At 41.7% G+C, this 18,655-nt stretch overlaps 1 protein-coding gene across 2 annotated transcripts in view; it reads left to right on the top strand.

Annotated features, from left to right (window-relative positions):
- The window catches only part of csmd3b (CUB and Sushi multiple domains 3b), a 403,942-nt gene that overhangs the window by 289,945 nt on the left and 95,342 nt on the right, over positions 1-18,655 (top strand). For both annotated transcript variants that reach the window (XM_026157423.1, XM_026157424.1), the window contains 3 exons: positions 13,342-13,524; positions 13,826-14,152; positions 16,561-16,755. In XM_026157423.1, coding sequence (XP_026013208.1) covers positions 13,342-13,524; positions 13,826-14,152; positions 16,561-16,755 — 705 coding nt within the window. The remainder of the gene's footprint in view (positions 1-13,341; positions 13,525-13,825; positions 14,153-16,560; positions 16,756-18,655) is intronic.

Here is an 18,655-nt window from a genome sequence, read left to right on the forward strand (position 1 = left end):
GTGTGTGTGTCAGACAGGTCCTCCATCAGTAAGCCAACGAAGCTCTACCAGCAAGTCACTCACCCCTCTCGCTCCTCACATTCTCCCTCTCTTCCCCTTTTCCCTCTGTCTCATTTTTCCTTATTAGCCATCTATCTATCCACCATCCTCTCATTCCCTTCTTTTTGAAATCACAACATTTTCTCTGTCAGTTGTTCTCTAATGCACTGTTGTTTAGTTTCCCTGCTTCTCCTCCTTTCTGCTCTTTTTGCTTCTCCCATTTCCTGTATCAGACACCCCTTCTCTGCTCTGTTGTCTGTCAAATGACCAGCCCTGCATCTTTTTTTCTTTTGCACTCATTCCCTCCCTGTCTATCTCTGTGTTTCTGCTTTTCTCTTTCTCGTGGTCTCTGCCTGTGTCCCTCTCTTTTTCTTGTCACCATTCATCTATTATTAAAGCCAAGGTCACCGACCTGGGAACACTTTGACTCCACTCCTACTGCAGAGCATACAAATCACACACACGTACAAACTCACACACACAGCTGAGTTCCCATCACTTCACACCACTATTGGACATTGTATTTACTTACATAAACCCCTGGAGACTGACACTAACCATTACTCCAGTTTACTATACTCTAACCTTAAACCAAGTGTTCAACCTAAAATTTTATGATTTACCTAACCTCACCTTGCTTTTTGCGAGTCCCTGCAGCATGACAGTGAGAACGCAGTTATGTCCCCCACATTTAGAAGTTAAGCCTGACTTTACACCAGTCTTTCAGTCAATTATAAACTATGGCATGTCACAGCTATTGATTTAAGGCAGCATTGCGACATTATCGACATTGTTCACATTAACGTTTCAATGAGTTCCTGTCTGCTCTGTGGATATATACATTTATCATGAGCTGAATAGCAGCTGATGATCTGAGAGGGCGGGAAACAGTGGTGATATGGAGCAGGTCACACAAATATGAAGGATCAGATTTATGGATACACTTGTATGTTAGAAGTAAGATTTTAAAATTTATCCTGGCTTCTATGGACAACCAGTGACGCTGCTGAAGAACTGGGGTAATATGAGCTCTTAACAGAGTGCAAGTTATGACCCGAGCTGCAGAATTTTGAAGAAGTTGGAGTTTATGAAGGGACCTTTTAGGGAGACCAAATAGGAGGGAATTACCGGTACAGTAATCAATACGGGACGTAATAAGACTATGGACAAGGATGGCAGCAGCATGGGGAGTAAGTAAGGGACGGAGTCGGTTAATATTACTTAAGTGGAAGTAAGCAGACCGGGTTATGTAATTAATGTGAGACTGGAATGAAAGAGTATTATCAAGTATGACACCCAAACTCTTAACATGTTAATGGAAAAACTGTGGGATTTGGTTAAGATAGATGGTGTACCAACAAGTGAAACTTCAGTTTTACTTACTGTTAAGTTTGAGAAAATTGGAGGAGAACCAGGATCTAATTTCAATAAGACAGTTTGAGAGGGAGGTAGGTGAGAGGGATGAATTGGGTTTAGAAGAAAGGTAGAGCTGGGTGTCATCGGCATAACAGTGAAAATTGGGTTGAGGATATAATGTATTGGCATATTTATGTATTTGTTTCAGTAGGGCAATTGATACACAGTCATGGTAAAAAGAAAGCACACAGTGTTAAGGTCCCACCCCGGCATTTCATCCATGTTGCGATCTGGACGCTAACTGAGCCATTGCAATGTATTGATTCTTTTCATTTTCAGTTATGCTGTAGATTTGGTGCTGTGCTTGGGATCATTGTGTTGTTCATAACCTGGTTTTGGCAGAGCTTTAGCTGTCAGATAGATGGTCTCACGTTTAACTCTTGATAATTTGGTATACCAAGGAATTTTTGCTCAATGATTGCAAGGTCCTCAAGTCCTGTGGCTGCAAAACAAGCTGAAATCATCACCCCTACACCACGGTGCTTGACAGTTGATGAGGAGTTTGTGCTGATATGCTGTGTGCAACTTTGCAAACCTAAGCGGTGCTGCCGTTTTCTTTCTAGAGAAAGGCTTTCTAACTTCCAAACAAGCCATATTTGTTCAGTCTTTTTCTTTTTTTTTTTTTTTCTTTTTTTTTTTTTTTTTTTTTTGGCCTGTCCCGTTTGGCTCTTTTGCCCTCAGAATTGTTGTCTAAAGGCAAAGAAAGATGCCCAACGGATTTACTTTACCAAACTGACCATCCCAGCCTTGCCGTAATGGTCCATTTGATTCACCTTTTATTGTTTATTTTATTTTCACTTACTGAATACGGGACAGACTTGACTGGGGGAAAGAAGGGGAGAAAGAAAGAGGGAAAGAGAAACAGCTGAGAAGAGGGACGGGGGAGAAGGGCAAAAGACAAAAACCAACAGAACGGGCAGAGAAAAAAAAATGCATATATCAATCACCTGGGTCACCTGCTGAGAAAGAAAAAAGAAAGCAAGCAGAAGAGAACAAGAGTAATAGAATAAACAACATCACAATGATATATGGGAATATGACAGTAAATACTAAATGTTAAACATTATTGTGCAGCACATAAGATCAACAGAACACAGTGTGCTTTGAGGTAGGAGCCAAAAAGGGTGTAGTTTGTGGGTGTGATCACCCGTGTGTACACCTGTGAGCATGGACGCGCTTGTTTTTTGTTTTTTAAAAGGTTCCTTCATGTAATAATCTGCTAGAGGGTGTGGGGTGGGGGTGGGGGGGGGGGGGGGGGGCACAGCCCCGTCCTCCAGGGCATGAAGCAGGTGTGGAGGAGATCAAAACTCCAGACATCCAGAGGCCCCAGAACACAAGAGACCAAGGAAGACCAACAGAGGGGCAGCTGCGCCACTGTCCCGGAAAGAGCTGAGGAGAGTCCCAGATGAGGGCTCACTCAGCAGCCGCGGAGCAGAAGCCAGGGGGAGTTGCAGTGACGCGCCCGTGAGCTCCGCCGGCAGCCAGCTGCGCCTGAGTGACCGAGCCCCAGGCCGAGAGGCCGGGGGCACCCCACCTCCGAAGTGGCCCGAGCGAGCCCCAGGCTCCAGGCCCCGATAAGCGGCCGCCAAGGAGTGAGCCGGTGTGTACCTGGACGCCCACCCCCAGACACAAAGAACCACCAACGCACCGATGTCTGAGGGAGTCCGCCACTGGCAGGGGAAGTGGTGGTAGGGGGAGATAGGCCTCCAAACCTTGGAGGGCCTGAGATGTCCCCAGAGAGGTGGTGCCTGACACCCAACCTGACATATAGACACAGACATACAGGCACACACAGATACAAACATCCATTCCCACCCTCATGCTCTCATATGCACTTACTCCACACTCAACCAACGTGGAGACAGACATAAAAAGACGTTGTACACACGATCACACTCCCCAAGCATACTCTACAAACCGGGTCTAGGTGCCCCCGCCCCTGGAGGGGGGAACTGCACCCAGACCCAGGTGGTGTTTCCCTTTTCCCTGCGGTGGGGGGAGGCAGACCGCCCCGACTCCGCAGCAGCAGGAAGGCTCCACACTCCAGACCGCAGTCGGACGGCCAACTCCTCCTCCTAGCCCCCCTGCTCCAGCAGGTCGCAGAGAACGGGGGTGAGAGAAGACTCCGAACCTCCCTCCACCCGCTCATTGTAATGTTGATGCATGTGTGTTTTAAGGTGCATTTAAAACCCAGGAGGGCTTGGAGCTACCTGCCAGAGAGCAGCAGGTAAGCGCATGGTCCCTCCTGCTAGCCCTCAATGTCTATGTGTATTTAAAATTGAGAGGTGGGCAACGATGCCAGGGGTGGGGTGTACACCCTGATGGTACTTTGGACTCCGTGTATCGTGCCCACCCCCAAGATCCTATATGTATGTGTAATGAGAGTGTGAGTAATGTGAATGTCTAAGTTGTGGGATAAAATTGAGGCAGAGGCAGCCAGAAGGGGACAGAGGGGGGTAGCCTCCTCTGCACCCTGGTGACATACCCCTACTCCAAGGCCCTGCATGTGTGGGTGGTTGTGGTGGAGCGGGAAGAGGGAGGCAGCTGGAGATGGGGAGGGAAGGAAGGGAGGGGCAAGTGACCCCTCCCTGGGGCCAGCTCCCCCGCTGACCCCAGTAGGCACCCCCACACTCCGCGACCCGCCAGGGAAAGGGGGCCCAGGCCCATCCAGACCGGGGCCCAGTGCAGCAGCGCCGCCCGGCCCCACAGAGCCCGGGACAGTCCACCCAACCCCACCACAGAGAAAACTGCACCCACCCCACCATCCACTCATCTTCCAGACTACATAAGACAATAAACACCCAGGCTGAGATCTTCCTCCACCTCTCCTGTATCTCCCCCTCCTGCAGAGGGAGCTCCTGAGGAGAGGAAAGCTCCTGCAAGATGTGACAATCTCCCCCACCAGTTGAAGAGCCCCCCAGGTGGCTCGATGCACCGGCGGCACCCTGCTCCAGGGCCGGGCCCCCATGCACCCACCCGCCCACAACCCCGGCAACACACCAACCAGGACCCAAGCCCCCGAGGCCCGGTCCGGGTCCCAGCCCAGAGACGGAGCACCCCCAGAACCTCACGCCCATCCCGGACCCACCCAGGGGCAGCCAGGCTACCAGGTCAGTAACCCACGTCCGTCAGCACAGACCCTCCCCTAGCCCCGCTGCACGCAGCCGCGAGGAAACAGTCACCTGAGAGCCAACAGAGCCCCTAACCGGACATGACCGCTACCCCGGGTTGAGCCCCCCAAGGAAGATGCCTCCGGGGAACCCCCCGACGCCCTAAGCCTGTCCCTGCCCCCACACCAATCGCAACAGTGAAGGCGGGACCAAACTATGACCCCCCACCCCCACTAGGTGATGGAGCTGATCAAAGGTGCCCAGAGCAATTGATCTGATGTGGTGGCAGAGGCTGTGTCAAGACTAATGTAATCTAATAGATAATTTCTATATTGGTTAGAATTAAGATTATTTTTATTTTTCCAGTTCATGAGGACAGTTTTCTTGGCTATGCATAGGGCAGTGAAAACCATATGGGCGATATTCTTTTCTGAAGTGACATTATCTAAGCTGCCCAACAAACACACTAAGGGGGAAGTTGGAATGTTACATTTCAGACACTTCGATAAGCCTTCACATATCTCGCGCCAAAACTTCTGAACTGGTGGACAGAACCAAAGAGCGTGGATATAATTGTCCGGTGAATTGGTTTGGCAGTGTGAGCAGTTGTTGGTAGACGTAAAGCCCATCTTGAACATCCGATGACCTGTATAGTGCACTCTATGTAATATTTTGTATTGAATTAATTGAAGACTGGGATTTCTAATTAGATGAAAGGTTTTTAAGCAAATCTGAGACCAGAAGTTTAGGTCTAAGTTAACTGATAAATCCGCTTCCCATTTTGCAATAGGAAGTGATATTGATTCATCTGTTTTAGAAAGCATTCCGTATATTTTGGATAGTAATTTGGGGGGTTTAAGAGTAAGAAATTGAACCACACTTGGTGGTGTTTGTAGTTCAACTTGACCCGGTTTAAATTTCTTTTTTACTATGGATTTAATTTGTTGATATTCTAAAAATCTTTTCTTGTTGATCCCATATTGTGTAACTAGTCCGTCAAATGAAATAAATTCTGTTCCTTCTAGTATATGTTCTAAATATTTGATTCCTTTATCACTCCAATCTGAAAAGTTTATCATATTATTGTTTTGTAATATGTCAGGGTTGTTCCAGATAGGTGTACGTTTGCATGGGATTAATGAAGACGCCGTCAATTTTAGAAACTCCCACCATGCTGTCAGAGAAGAGCTGATGTTGATGCTTTTAAAGCATTCATGTCGTTGGATGTTTGAGCTGATAAATGGTAGGTCTGAGATCTCTAGATTATTGCAGAGTGCTTGTTCTACATCTAGCCAAGGTTCATCTAAGAGGGTGTGTTCAGTCTTTTTCTAATTGTTCTCTCACGAACTTTAAGATTTACCATCCTAGGCCTGTAAAGTCTATACTTTACATTTTTGGCAATTTCTCTGAGCGCTGCACAATCTGACCTTGGGGTGAATTTGCTGGGACAGTCACTCCCAAGAAGATTGGCAGTTATCTGCAATGTTTTCTACTTCTCAGTAATCTTTCTCATTGTGGAATGATAGACTTCAAATCATTTGGAAATGCCCTCATAACCCTTCCTAGTTTGATTGGCAGAAAAAGTTGCTTCTGAAAGATCAATGTGCCTCAAACATTCCTCATTTTGGACTATTTCATGCTCCCAATTTTGTGGGAACAGTTGGCCCTTTTTCTCTTGCAACATGATTGTATCAGTGCAAAAAGCAAGGTCCATAAAGACATGGATGAGTGAGTTTGGTGTGGAAGAACTTGACTGGCTTGTACAGAGTCCTGACCTCAACATGACAGAACATCTTTTGATGAATTAGAGCACAGATTGCAAGCCAGGCCTTTTGCCAACATCAGTGTCTAGCCTCAGTAATACACCTTTCGAAAAATGGTCAAAAGTTCCCATAAATACAGTCCTACACCTTGTGAAAATCCATGAGTTGAAGATGTTATACCTGCAAGGGTGGGACAATCACATTAAACCTTAAACTCTATGGATTAAAAATTGAATGTCACTGAAGTTCATTACTTTCGGCAGTGTTGATGAGTTTCTTCTTTTTGGTGGATAAGACTGATGAATAAATCATATTGTTTCAACTGTCTGACTAATATTGAAAATATGAATATGTGTTTTTTTCCAAATAGAATTACCACAACACAGAAGAAAAAAACTGTACTGAATTATCTTCTTGGCTTCATGAGATGGAAAATAAATATTATAGTGCAAATTTGCAAAAAAAAAACAGCATGTGCATCAAAATAAACTATTTCCAGCTGTGCAATATGAGTCCTAACCATACCAGAAATGACACAGAAAGTCATAAAGTCAAACATAACTTTTAAAAACACCAGTACAGGCTCATAAGGCCCTGATGGTAAAAAACTACATTTCTGCAAAATGACGTCACTTCCGGCTTCGGCGGGTCATGGTGGACATGCGATAGTTCGGGCTGATGGACATAGGAAGTGTTACGAACAGCTGATCGGATCGGCAAAGCGTGTTTCTGGAATATTATGTTTTTGTTGCTGCAAGTGCTTTTTATGCAATTTTTGCAAAGCCATATGTGGAAGGAAACTGTGACCTAGGACAAGCTGATGGCATAAGATGTAAGTGCAACTCCTCTGGTTTCATATGCAAAGAAAATTATTGCGCTAGCTTACGTGGTTGCAGTGCTACTGGATTTAAAAATAGTTACGCAAAACGGAGCGTGCCCGCTCCGACCGGCTTTGGCTGCAAAGCCTTTTAAGATTCTTTGTATGACAGCAGAGGGGCTTCACCATTCAAGCGTCACCACCACTTCATCTTAGTTTTGAGCTTTTAAGTACTGAATGAGATTTGAGAGTACCAGCATTGCTTTTTATAATTTAAACCCACCAGATGCCAATTGGATTGATGCAGCAGTCAACACTCCACACAGAGGATACCCTCTGGTCCGCTTTGGAGTACTCGCTGATTCTTACCATTTGAAAAAAGGTATTGGCTCTTGCTTGCCTTCAACTCACTAAATGAGTGTTTTGATAAGGAATGTGACTATTAAATTGATTACCAGGTGTGTTATGCCTTTGTAATCACCAGTATTCACTTCTAACAATGAATTCTGAGCCAGGAAAACTCTGATTTGGACTGTGTATTAATTTTGAGCAAGTAATCTGTATTACCAGTTTTGTGTCCATAAACACAGTACAGAAATCTGTGTGTATGGATTTTTTTAAATGTATGGTGACCTTAAAAGAACAAAAAGTGCAAATATTTGAATCATTTTTCATACAAACACATCTGAATGGTGATTTTGAGAATTAGTTTCCAGCGATGAGTCATCCCCCCCCCAGCTCCAGCTTTTTTAAATGCATCATTCTCGCATTATCCCATCATCCTGTGTTATATAATACCGATCTAGCAGACTTGAGAAGTGCAGCATAAACATCAAGTGCCTGCTTCGTGGCCAGCTGAAAAAAAGGGTGAAATGGTGTTAATGTCATGACAAATGTTTTGTTTTTTTTCTCTACTGTAGTTAGGTGTTGCCAGGTTTATCGCAGTGCGCTATTAGCTTATCTGCTAATACTGCACAGGAAAGACTAAAAACATCAACGCTGATATTCCCATACTTGACTTTGAGTGTACAGGCTGCTGTTTTTCTGCTCTATTCTGCCTTAAACACAATCTCATCACTGAGCCATAATGTCAGCCGTTACTTTTGAGGTTTTTATTTTAGCTTTTTCATCTGCTCTTTATGGTTTTTAATATGTGATGTGCTTTATTGGAGGGAAGGATGTCAAGGTGGATTTTTATGGCACAATGACCCTTGATTCGTCGGATCCTTAATGTATGTGTGTGCTGAGAGAGACAGAGAGACAGCAATGTATGGCTGTCAGTGATGAATTCATCTCTGTCTGTCTTTGTGCTTCCATGCATTTTTAAGTGTGACAGCAGGTTTGTCTAATACACTACTCTTTACCTCTATCTATAATACATTTCCTGTGTTAACCCTGCCATGCTTTGCCAAGTCCTCTTCATCTTTTTCTCTTCAGCTTGAAGCAGTCTGGGTTTTTTTTTTTTCTGTGCAACCTGGATAGATGCATGAGAACTGTTTATGGACTAATCAGATTGCACAGTTATTCTAAATGGAGAGTGAGAAAGAGGGAGGGACTTTGCAACGATGCCTGACAGATAAACCGAATTATCTTATGGATATTGTTTACTGGTGGACACAGTATTTCCAAGAATAACAAAAGCTACACTGGATCTTGCAGAGCCTGTTGTATTTCAGTTCCACTGTACATAGTTCAGGTATTGAGAAGGACCCTCTTGATCATACCGGATGAAACAGCATTCATTGAGAGCGGCAGAGGGACCATAAAATACAAATTCATGAAATATTTATTTGCAACATAACCAGAAACGTGGTTCAATTTTACAGTCAGTAAGCTGAGTATTGGAGTAGTGAGTCAAAGCTAGATGCATTTTTTACTTTTTTCTTTTTTTGTAAGCGTATGCATTCCCGAGGTAACTCGTGAAGGGCAGGGCTTACCTAATCACGACTCTGTAAAGCGTATTTCATTTTCTATTCATGAATTATTGACTCATGTAATCTTCAGTCCAGGCAGTGGCATTGAAATGCTACATATGCTGATCATTCCATCCAAATTTACAAGGCATTTAATTGTTTCTCACATTAAGACTTAATAAATTATATATATTTCAAATTAGGCATGGCATTGGGTAACTGAGCAGGCACAATGAGCGAAGAGTTGTTTTGCTCGATGGTGGTTTCAGATGTCAGTTTCCCTGTCCACAGGATTCTCTAAATGCTAAGTTAGAATAAACAGACACAGACTGATTTCGCAATGTTTACTTACAAGATGTAATTTTGGCCCTCGCTGGTCATGAAGTAACTGATTGAGGAGGAGCTCCAGATGGTTTTTAGAGCTCATTAAGCTCTTTGCTTTTACTTTAAACAGAAGCGAGATTTAGAAAACGGTGCTTTATAGACTCGGCAACCTTGGTTTGCACTTCTGGTTTGATTTGATACTGTGTACTTGACGGCTGTTGCGCGTTCACTTTTATTTTATTATTATTTATTCATTTATTATTATTATTTATTATTTTGCTGTTCAGATTTGTTCTTTTAGACTTTGTGGGATGATGTTTCCAGATGGAGAGAAGTAACCAAACATCTCTAAAGCATTATTGACAAAAATGCCTCTGCAATATGTGCAACATGTCTCGTTCAGTGGTCTGTATTTTTTTTTTCTACATAGATGATTGCAGGAGTCTTTCTGAAGCTCACTGATGATCATTACAAGGTCATGAGGCAGGATGTGGGTGGGTTGCCGAGGCGTTTTTACAGCTGGCTGAAGTGATACATTTCTGCACCATAATGTGTTAAGATCAAAGAATGCACCCCAGTTGTTATTTGTCATCCTGAAGTCCAATTTAGTGAGATTTACTGGTATTTGAAAGTTACACAATTGAATAGGAAACATTTTGTGCACGTTGTGTAAGAAGCGCTGACATAGATTGTGTGTTTTAATGAGAACAGAAAATTGATGTCTTTCTTATACACATCTCCCATCAAATCAATCCTCAAAAGCTCCTCGGTGGCCTGGTTTGGAACCTGAGAGAGGCGGAAAAGAATGTCAGTATTGTGAGTGTAATAAATGAGATCATTTTTATTCAACAGCGCATCCTCGCTGATGTCTACAGTGTGAACAAGTCAATTTGAGCCACTCCCTTTAGGTCACAGAATCAGACAAGTACACGCTAATTAGACGGGCTGAATTTCTCATTTCTTCTTCACATTGCAAACCTGTTTGAGAGTACTAATAGACTTTCCATTCAATACCTCTCTTTTCCGTTGCTATAAAAGCTGCCTTGGATTATTATTTGTTGTGGTTTAATGGGTTTAATGCTCTTATTTTGTGACCTCTGTTATAGCAGAACAGCGGCAGCCTCCAGTTGAAAGAAACAGTTTGCAGAGATTAGATTATGCATATGATACATTACGCATTCATTCACCATTAGCAACAAAGCCTTAAAGCACATTTTACAGTTGTCACAAAAGAGAAACAGCCAATAAAGTTTTTCCCTCAGTCTCATTATCCCTTCCAAAATCTATTAGCTTATTCTTTCAGATATGGAATAGGTAGTGTATTTTGCACACTACCCTTTTATGTGTGCCTGTGTGTCTGTACGTGCCTGTATTTACCAAAGAAGATGGAAACCACCTGCTTAATACTGTGTAGGTCATACTTGTCACACCAAAATGACTCTGACCCACAAGGTCATGGATACAGGACCTCTAGGGATGGGACTCGTGTTCTTACAGAACCTGAGTAACACCTATGGATCTTTTTTATGGTGTTTTGCTGGCTGCAGGCATGTGTTTAGATGGGAGTTACTTGTACAGTTAACATCAACCTACAGTAAATGCCTGGACGAAAGGTTTGATCTGTGTTATTCACTCTTTTTTGCCACTGGTTTTATTGTTGTACCTCATCAGGGTATGTATTTTTGTGGACAATATGGTGTGAATTGGAATTTAGCTAAATGTGCAATCCAGACATAATGTAGAAGTTACATATTCACTCACACTCTTAGATACTCTTTGAGGAGTCTAATCCCCTTTGTGAATCTGTCAGCCTTGTTGTTACAAGCACAATATGATTATGTGTGTGTGTGTGTGTGTGTGTGTGTGTGTGTGTGTGTGTGTGTGTGTGTGTGTGTGTCGGTGTGTGTATCGGTGTGTATGATGCAAAGGAAGACACTGACTGCATATGGGGGATTGGGTTTGTTTAAGTCTCTGTGTGTTGCATGCATGTACTGTACTGTGTGTGTGTGTGTGTGTGTGTGTGTGTGTGTGTGTGTGTGTGTGTGTGTGTGTGTGTGCGTGCGTGCGTGCATGTGAGGAAGAAAAGCAGTAGCAATACAGGAATGTTCCGACAGCGTGCCGCTTTCTCTCCAAAGTAATTTGTTCTCAATTCCTTCGCTAGGTGTCTTTGCGTGTGTGTGTGTGTGTGTGTGTGTGTGTGTGTGTGTGTGTGTGTTCACGTGCAAGCAAGTGTGTTAGGCAGGCTGTGATTGGTTGAGTCTGTGGGTCTCATAAAGACGATGTCATGATGGAAATTAATGCAATACATCACAAGCACGCACACCGAGACACACATTCGCAGCAACAGTGAAACACACAGAAATGCGCACACACTCAAAAAGACACACACCTTTGCTTCGTGCCATGGGCCACTCCTGTAAATAATGCTGAAAACAGGAAAGCAGAGCAGGGGATTAAAGGAGAGGAAGGCTGGGAAAATAGAAAGTATGTTTCCTGATATCCCGTATACAACATATTATAAAGAGTTATGGTGACACAGTGGAGCCGTTATGTAGAATCAGAAGAAGGATCTGTCCAACCTTATGGTCAGAGTCAATGTTAAAAAAAAGATGTGTCATGAATACTTGCAAACTCAGGGGAAGGAGGAAACAGAAAGAGAGGGATACAAAATCTGCTCCAGGCTACATGAACTGAGAAGCAGACGCATTTCAGAAATTCGCCTGACTCAGCGAAACAAGAGCCAATCACCTTCGAGTAAGACTAGATTCAGTTGGCAGTGTGTTTCTGTTCAAAATGGATGATGAGCTCTTGTAGCATGACATAGTGTTGCACAACACAGTAAGATAACCACGGAGGATTTGAGACTGATAGCACTGCATGGTTGCACAAATGTTGTTAAGGCCAGACTCTGGGAAGAAACACTCGGTGTGCTGACTGTCAAAAACAGTTAATTTATAATTTAGCTTAAGTGACAAAACTGAAGTAACAGGTGTAAAGCTGAGTTGCAGATATAAGGTCTAAAGTTTACAGTGTCTTGTCACCCTTGAGTTTCTTCATAACACCAAAAACTACTTCAAAAGTACCGTCCACGTGACCCAAGGTGTCCTCTACTGCCGCGGTCCCTAACCTTTTTTGTGCCACGGACCGGTTTATGTCCGACAATATTTTCACGGACCGGCCTTTAAGGTGTCGCGGATAAATACAACAAAATAAAACCAATGCCAAAAAAGATGATTTATTCATAGCACATTGGAAAAAACCCAGGGAAACTGAGTTAACAATAAAAACGATTTAAAAATAACAATAAAACCCCCGAAAACCATAAATTTCACGCCCAAGCCTCACCTCTCACAGCCCAGTACCAAACGACTCACAGATCAGTACTGGTCCGTGGCCCAGAGGTTGGGGACCGCTGCTCTACTGCTGTCAGATTGTACAGTCATGGGTTACAGGCAAGATCTTGTAAAAAAAAACAAATGATGATAGAAGTATTACAAAAGTGATATGTAAATAATGCAAATAAGAATCAAGTAATGATTGTAAACAAGTAGCTAGTTTCACTAAATTTTCCCAACACTTTGACCAAGTTTGGCAACCTCTGTGACTGCAGTACTCACAAATTGTCTCAGTAAAGTTGTTTTCTATTGCTGGGCTGTATGTAGTGAGCACTTTATGTCAGTCCCAGCTCTTTCTTCAGTTTTCCTTTGGTATGTGCTACTCTTTTTCTTCTTTTCATGCTGAATGATCAAATTACTTTATGTTTCATCTACTTGGCAGCTGGATTTTTTTTGCCATTTTTCATGTTATCTTTTTATGGGTTGTTTTTTCACAGTGACTGAAGTGTATAGCATATGATCGTAACGGTTTAGGTTAGGATTCCTGTCAACATGGACTGTTTATAGCCGTCTTTGGGGACCATGCTGCTGTTCATGTCTTCTTTTGAATCTGTGTCATTCCAGAAATAGACAAAGAGAGTTGTGGAGACCCTGGAACTCCTCTCTATGGAATAAGAGAAGGTGACAACTTTTCAAATGGAGGAATCCTGAGATTTGAATGCCAGTTTGGGTTTGAGCTGATTGGAGAAAAAACGATCTCCTGCCAAGACAACAATCAGTGGTCTGCAAATATCCCTATATGCATATGTAAGTGTTAGAATTATTTGTAATTGATTTTCAGGTATATGACAGCATTGGATTGAACTAAAAAATGTGGCATGTGCACTGCTGTGATGTTGATAAATTTCATTGTGACCTGTCACTGAGGCGACAGTACAGAGTTTATTATGGCCTGGAGCGCATGATGACCGATGACGCTGTGGAGATGAATATTTAACAGAAAATTTCTCTCCCTGTATGCCTTTCCCCTCCCTCATATGCTTTCTGAAAATTGTCTGTCTCTCTGTCTGTTACTGTCTGTGATTTTGTACTTCTCTTCCTCCCACAGTCCCCTGCATGTCCAACTTCACTGCTCCCTCAGGAACCGTCCTCTCACCGGATTACCCAGAAGGCTATGGGAACAACATGAACTGTGTTTGGCTCATCCAATCAGATCCGGGCTCCAGAATACACTTGGCATTTAATGACTTTGACCTTGAGGCACCTTATGATTCCCTAACAGTGAAAGATGGCGAGACAAATGATGCCACGGTCATTGGGAGGTTCTCTGGAGCTGAGAGTCCCTCCCATCTGACGTCTAATACCAACACACTGAGGCTGGAGTTTCAGGCTGATCACTCTATGTCAGGAAGAGGATTTAATATCACATACAGTAGTATGTATTCCATCCTCTTTCTTTGGCCTAAATCTAGGCAAATGAGCAACTTTGTTTTCTCTGCTAAAAATAGAATTATCATAAAATGCTTCACATGAACGAAATCTAAGTTAAGCTTGAAATCTGAAATTTAATTTATAGTCATATTTTTTTCATTTGCAAAGGTCAAACCCCAGAAACACAGAAATAAAGGCACTGTTAATTTTGAAGCAATATAGTGCTATATATATATATATATATATATATATATATATATATATATATATATATATATATATATATATGATTACACTTTACACAGTACTCTGCAGAACTCTTGGGCCATCACTCATTTCATTATATTTTGCTTCCAAGGAGTCAGACTTTCTTGTAAAGTGATCTTTAAAGTGATCTTGAGCATTAGTTCTCCAGGCTTTCTGAAGGTCTTTCAAGGTTTTCCTTTGGACAATAGGCTGTGTTTCTTTCATTCATTTTCACTCCTATCCTTGTACTTGGCCATTATCAGAGGAAAGTTACTCGAGACTGACCGATAAATAATTCAAGCATAAAAAAGCACTAACTCAAATGATGAACCGACGTAACGCAAACCTCATGGTTTGGGGCTTCATTTCATCCAGTGATGTTGGGGATCTTATCAAAATTATTGGTATTATGAATGCAGAAAAGCACCATCACTATTCAGTACCATCTGGAAATGATCTGAACACCTGTAACAGCTTCATTTTTCACCATGACAGTGGTCCCAAATACAATCCCAATGCAGTAAAATAATACCTGGAAAAAAGAGACAGTGGAACTCTATCAGTCATGGATCAGCCTCCCCAGAGACCTGACCTAAAAATTGTTGAAGCATTGTGGCATCATCTTGACAGAGAACAGAACAAAAAGCAGCCAACATCCAAAGAAGAGCCTTAAATGTCCTTCAAGAAGCCTAGAAAACTAGTTTGCTTACTTGTGTTGGTGACCATACCAAATTTTGACTTCCAGGCCCATTAGGATTGTACAAACAAGTGTGGTTTTGCTTTATATGCTTCATTTGGATGTATGTTTGCACTTTACAGTAAATCGCTGTACATATTCCCTATTTTCCTAGCAACGTAAATGAGGGGTGGCTCAAGACATCTGCAAAGAGCTCCATGTAAATCTTGGCATAACTTCTAACCAAGATGTTGAAAACCATGTAGTAAATATTTCAGTTTGATTTAGATAAAGCTCTTTTAATTCACTCCCAACTAGAAGTTTCAGTAGCGCTGAAGACAACGGGTTATAGAAGAGAGGTCCTGTGATTATTATAGCAGCTAAGAATAGAGGTGTAGGTTGCAGAACAAAGTACTTGCAAAGGCAAGAGAAGCTTTAAAGGAACATTTTTGGGCAATTTTTTGCTTGTTTGTTGTCAAACGTAGACTCAGATGACAAGATGGATACCATTTTCATCTCTGTGCGTCCAGTACATAGAGAGGTCCAGGATGTATTTAGGCTTGAAAGACTTGAAACAAGAGGAAACAGTCAGCCTATTTCCGTCAAAAGTGAAAAAAAATTAATCCTCCAAAAATTCATAAATGGTCTTTTTTTAAACATCATATCGTGACTCTTTAACCTGCATTAGAATAGACATTAGAATTTTACCCGCAGTTAGAAGCTCCGTCTCCCTTACATTGTTGTCATCTGTGCAAATCTTTGGAGCTGATCAAAATCTATGTGATGCGTTGTTGACTAGCTTATAAGACATCAGGATACAGCATGTACACCAAAAAAGATCTTGCCCCCGCTTGCAGTCTTTGAGCTAATTTAGGCAAAACACGTCTGGATCCCGGGCAACAGAAATGGAAATTGATATTGATCTTTGCATCAGGCTGGGTTTGACGGCAAACATATCTGCCAAAGTGTTCTGTCCACGAGTTTTCTCACACTCTATTTGCGATATCATCTCACATCATTTTGTGTATATGACTTTATTTTTTTTTCTATGACTGCATCTTTAATTCTTTATCAACTAAAAACACCAAGCTGCTTCAACTGGCAAAACATGAGCATTCATAGGCTGGACTTTGCCTTTTATCAGGAGCAGATGCATATAAAGCATCAAGCAAACATACTGTATTATGAGCAATGATCATATGTGCAAACAACATGACGGGAGCATAAAACAGACAAAAGAAATTTTAGATATTATGCTGGCAAGGACCGAACAGCAGAAGACTTCAAGTAGCAGCATATAGATCTGCATCATCACTTCTGAAATATTTCATCAAAATGATGAGCAAAATAGCCTGTGAATGGCTGTAAAGTATAGGTCTCATATTCTTTAATAACATTTCTCGTGTGTGTGTCTGTCTCTCTATGTGAAGCGCTAGTCTCCAATATCTCCCTCATCATATCTGTGTCTCCTTGTAACTTTTTTACCACAGCATTTGGCCATAATGAGTGCCCAGACCCTGGCATTCCCATCAACGCTCGCCGCTTTGGAGATAGCTTCCAGCTTGGCAGCTCCATCTCTGTGGTTTGTGAGGACGGTTTTATCAAAACCCAAGGAACTGAGACCATCTCCTGTCAGTTAGAAAGAGGAAAAGTCATGTGGAGTGGGCCTATTCCTAAATGTGAAGGTAAATATTGGCTGGATTGCTGCTTAAACTATTAACTAGGGAACAATATGCTATCCAAGATCTCATCATTAATGCTGTAAAAACTCTGTGGAGGCAGAAATTATATCCTGTCAGTTCAACAGAAGGAAAAATATGGAGGTGGCCAGTTAACCTAAACACCCAGGGAAATAACTGTTAATAAACTGCTGCCACACAAATAGCTAATAGCTTACCAACATTCTGTCTGTAGAAGTACTTGGCAATTTAAAATTCTCTCTGTGTGGAAGGAGTGCAGCAGAGATGATCGGCAGCTAAAAGTGAAAGTAAAGACACTGGACACTATGTGAATGTGTTAAACATAACTGTGACTTCTTTAAATGTCAAGTAAAGTCGCGGCGCAGCACTTTGCCTGAAGTTATTTATATTATTCGATTATATTATTACCTTAAAGTAAAGTCGCATAAGTTCAGAGTGTAATCAACAGCTTCTGTAAAAGTTGTTGAGTACAGAAAAGTAAAATGCGAAGTTGACCTGCGATTCTCAAACGGAATGAAGAGATGTTCGCTAGAGCACAAGTGCTTTTGAGATTGCTCCAGTGGTAAATATAATTAGCTCAAGATATTTTCAACACAGCTATTGGTGACAGAGCCTTTGATAGTACAAAGAAGGGTTGTGTTAATTATGCTCCAGGTCATTTAAAGTCCCAAGATCCATTGTATCTAATGTGTGTCTATAACCACTTGGATAGAAAATCCACTTACTTGTATTCAGGAGGTACAGACTAGAACAAATTGACTTGAGACACTTAGTTAAAGTTTAAATAAACTTGGAAAAAAAGAGTGCAGCAGAATGGCTCTAGGCTAATACTACATTGTAATAACTGTTGAGTGATTGTTCATGTTCCTTTTAAGTGTTCGTGTATATTTACATAATATGAATAATTTATGTTAGCCTTGCATCATGTACTGTAGACATATTTCTGAGCACACAATTTATCTTTATTTTTATTAAATATTCAAAGCTGTGGGTTGCTTCATCAGAATCTCTGTCAAGGGCAAGAATCTGAATCTGTTGCATGTTTTTTGGAGTATTTAAATGGTAATTAAACCTACAGTATGCTATGTATATGCTATTTGGCCAAAGCATCAAATACCCGTGTCTAGTGTGGAAAATGTTAATCGCACTGACAAGTTAACTTATATGCATAAAACTGTTCTCTTCTCTTTCCCTCATTTTCAATAAATATTTTAGCAGATTTTTCATTTTTCAGCTTGCTGTCAGCCAAAAGCCAACAGTGTTAGTGTCCAGCTGGTGAACATAATAGAACTTTTTTGCAGCTCAAAGAAAAAAGAAGTGTGGAAATCGTGTTTCCTTTTGACCCAAGATTATGAAGTCCACAGAAGTCCACTGTCTTCAAAATAAATAGTAAAATTGAAGTTATGCTTTTGCACAACTCCAATGTAAAAAAGAAAAACGATAAAAATGTAAATATAAATATAAAAATAACTACTTATTAGTAGCAGGTGGGCCTGATTTGCTAAACTTGACTAAATATACAGTACTGTGCAACACTCACCCATCATTTATTAATTGAATCTTAAAAAAACCCCCAAAAAAACCCAACAAAAGACAACACAACTGACCAGCACAAAATAGCATTTTGACATCAGCGAGATGATTCAAAAAGCACTATTAGCTAAAAACTTGGCATAGCATGGTGTACAGTCTGCCCTTAAAAAAACTGAGGAAACTGGACAAGTGGAGGACAAAAACTGAAGTGACTAAAAATGATCTACATTAGATGATTTAAAGTCATGTCCTGAAGAAATATGAAATAAAATCCAATAAAGACCTGAAACAGGACTTGAATGACGCATCAATATATCCAGAGGAGGTCAGATGAAAGTGTCACACCCACAGT

Source organism: Astatotilapia calliptera, chromosome 22 (assembly GCF_900246225.1).
Source record: "Astatotilapia calliptera chromosome 22, fAstCal1.2, whole genome shotgun sequence".
NCBI classification, from domain to species: Eukaryota; Metazoa; Chordata; class Actinopteri; order Cichliformes; family Cichlidae; genus Astatotilapia; species Astatotilapia calliptera.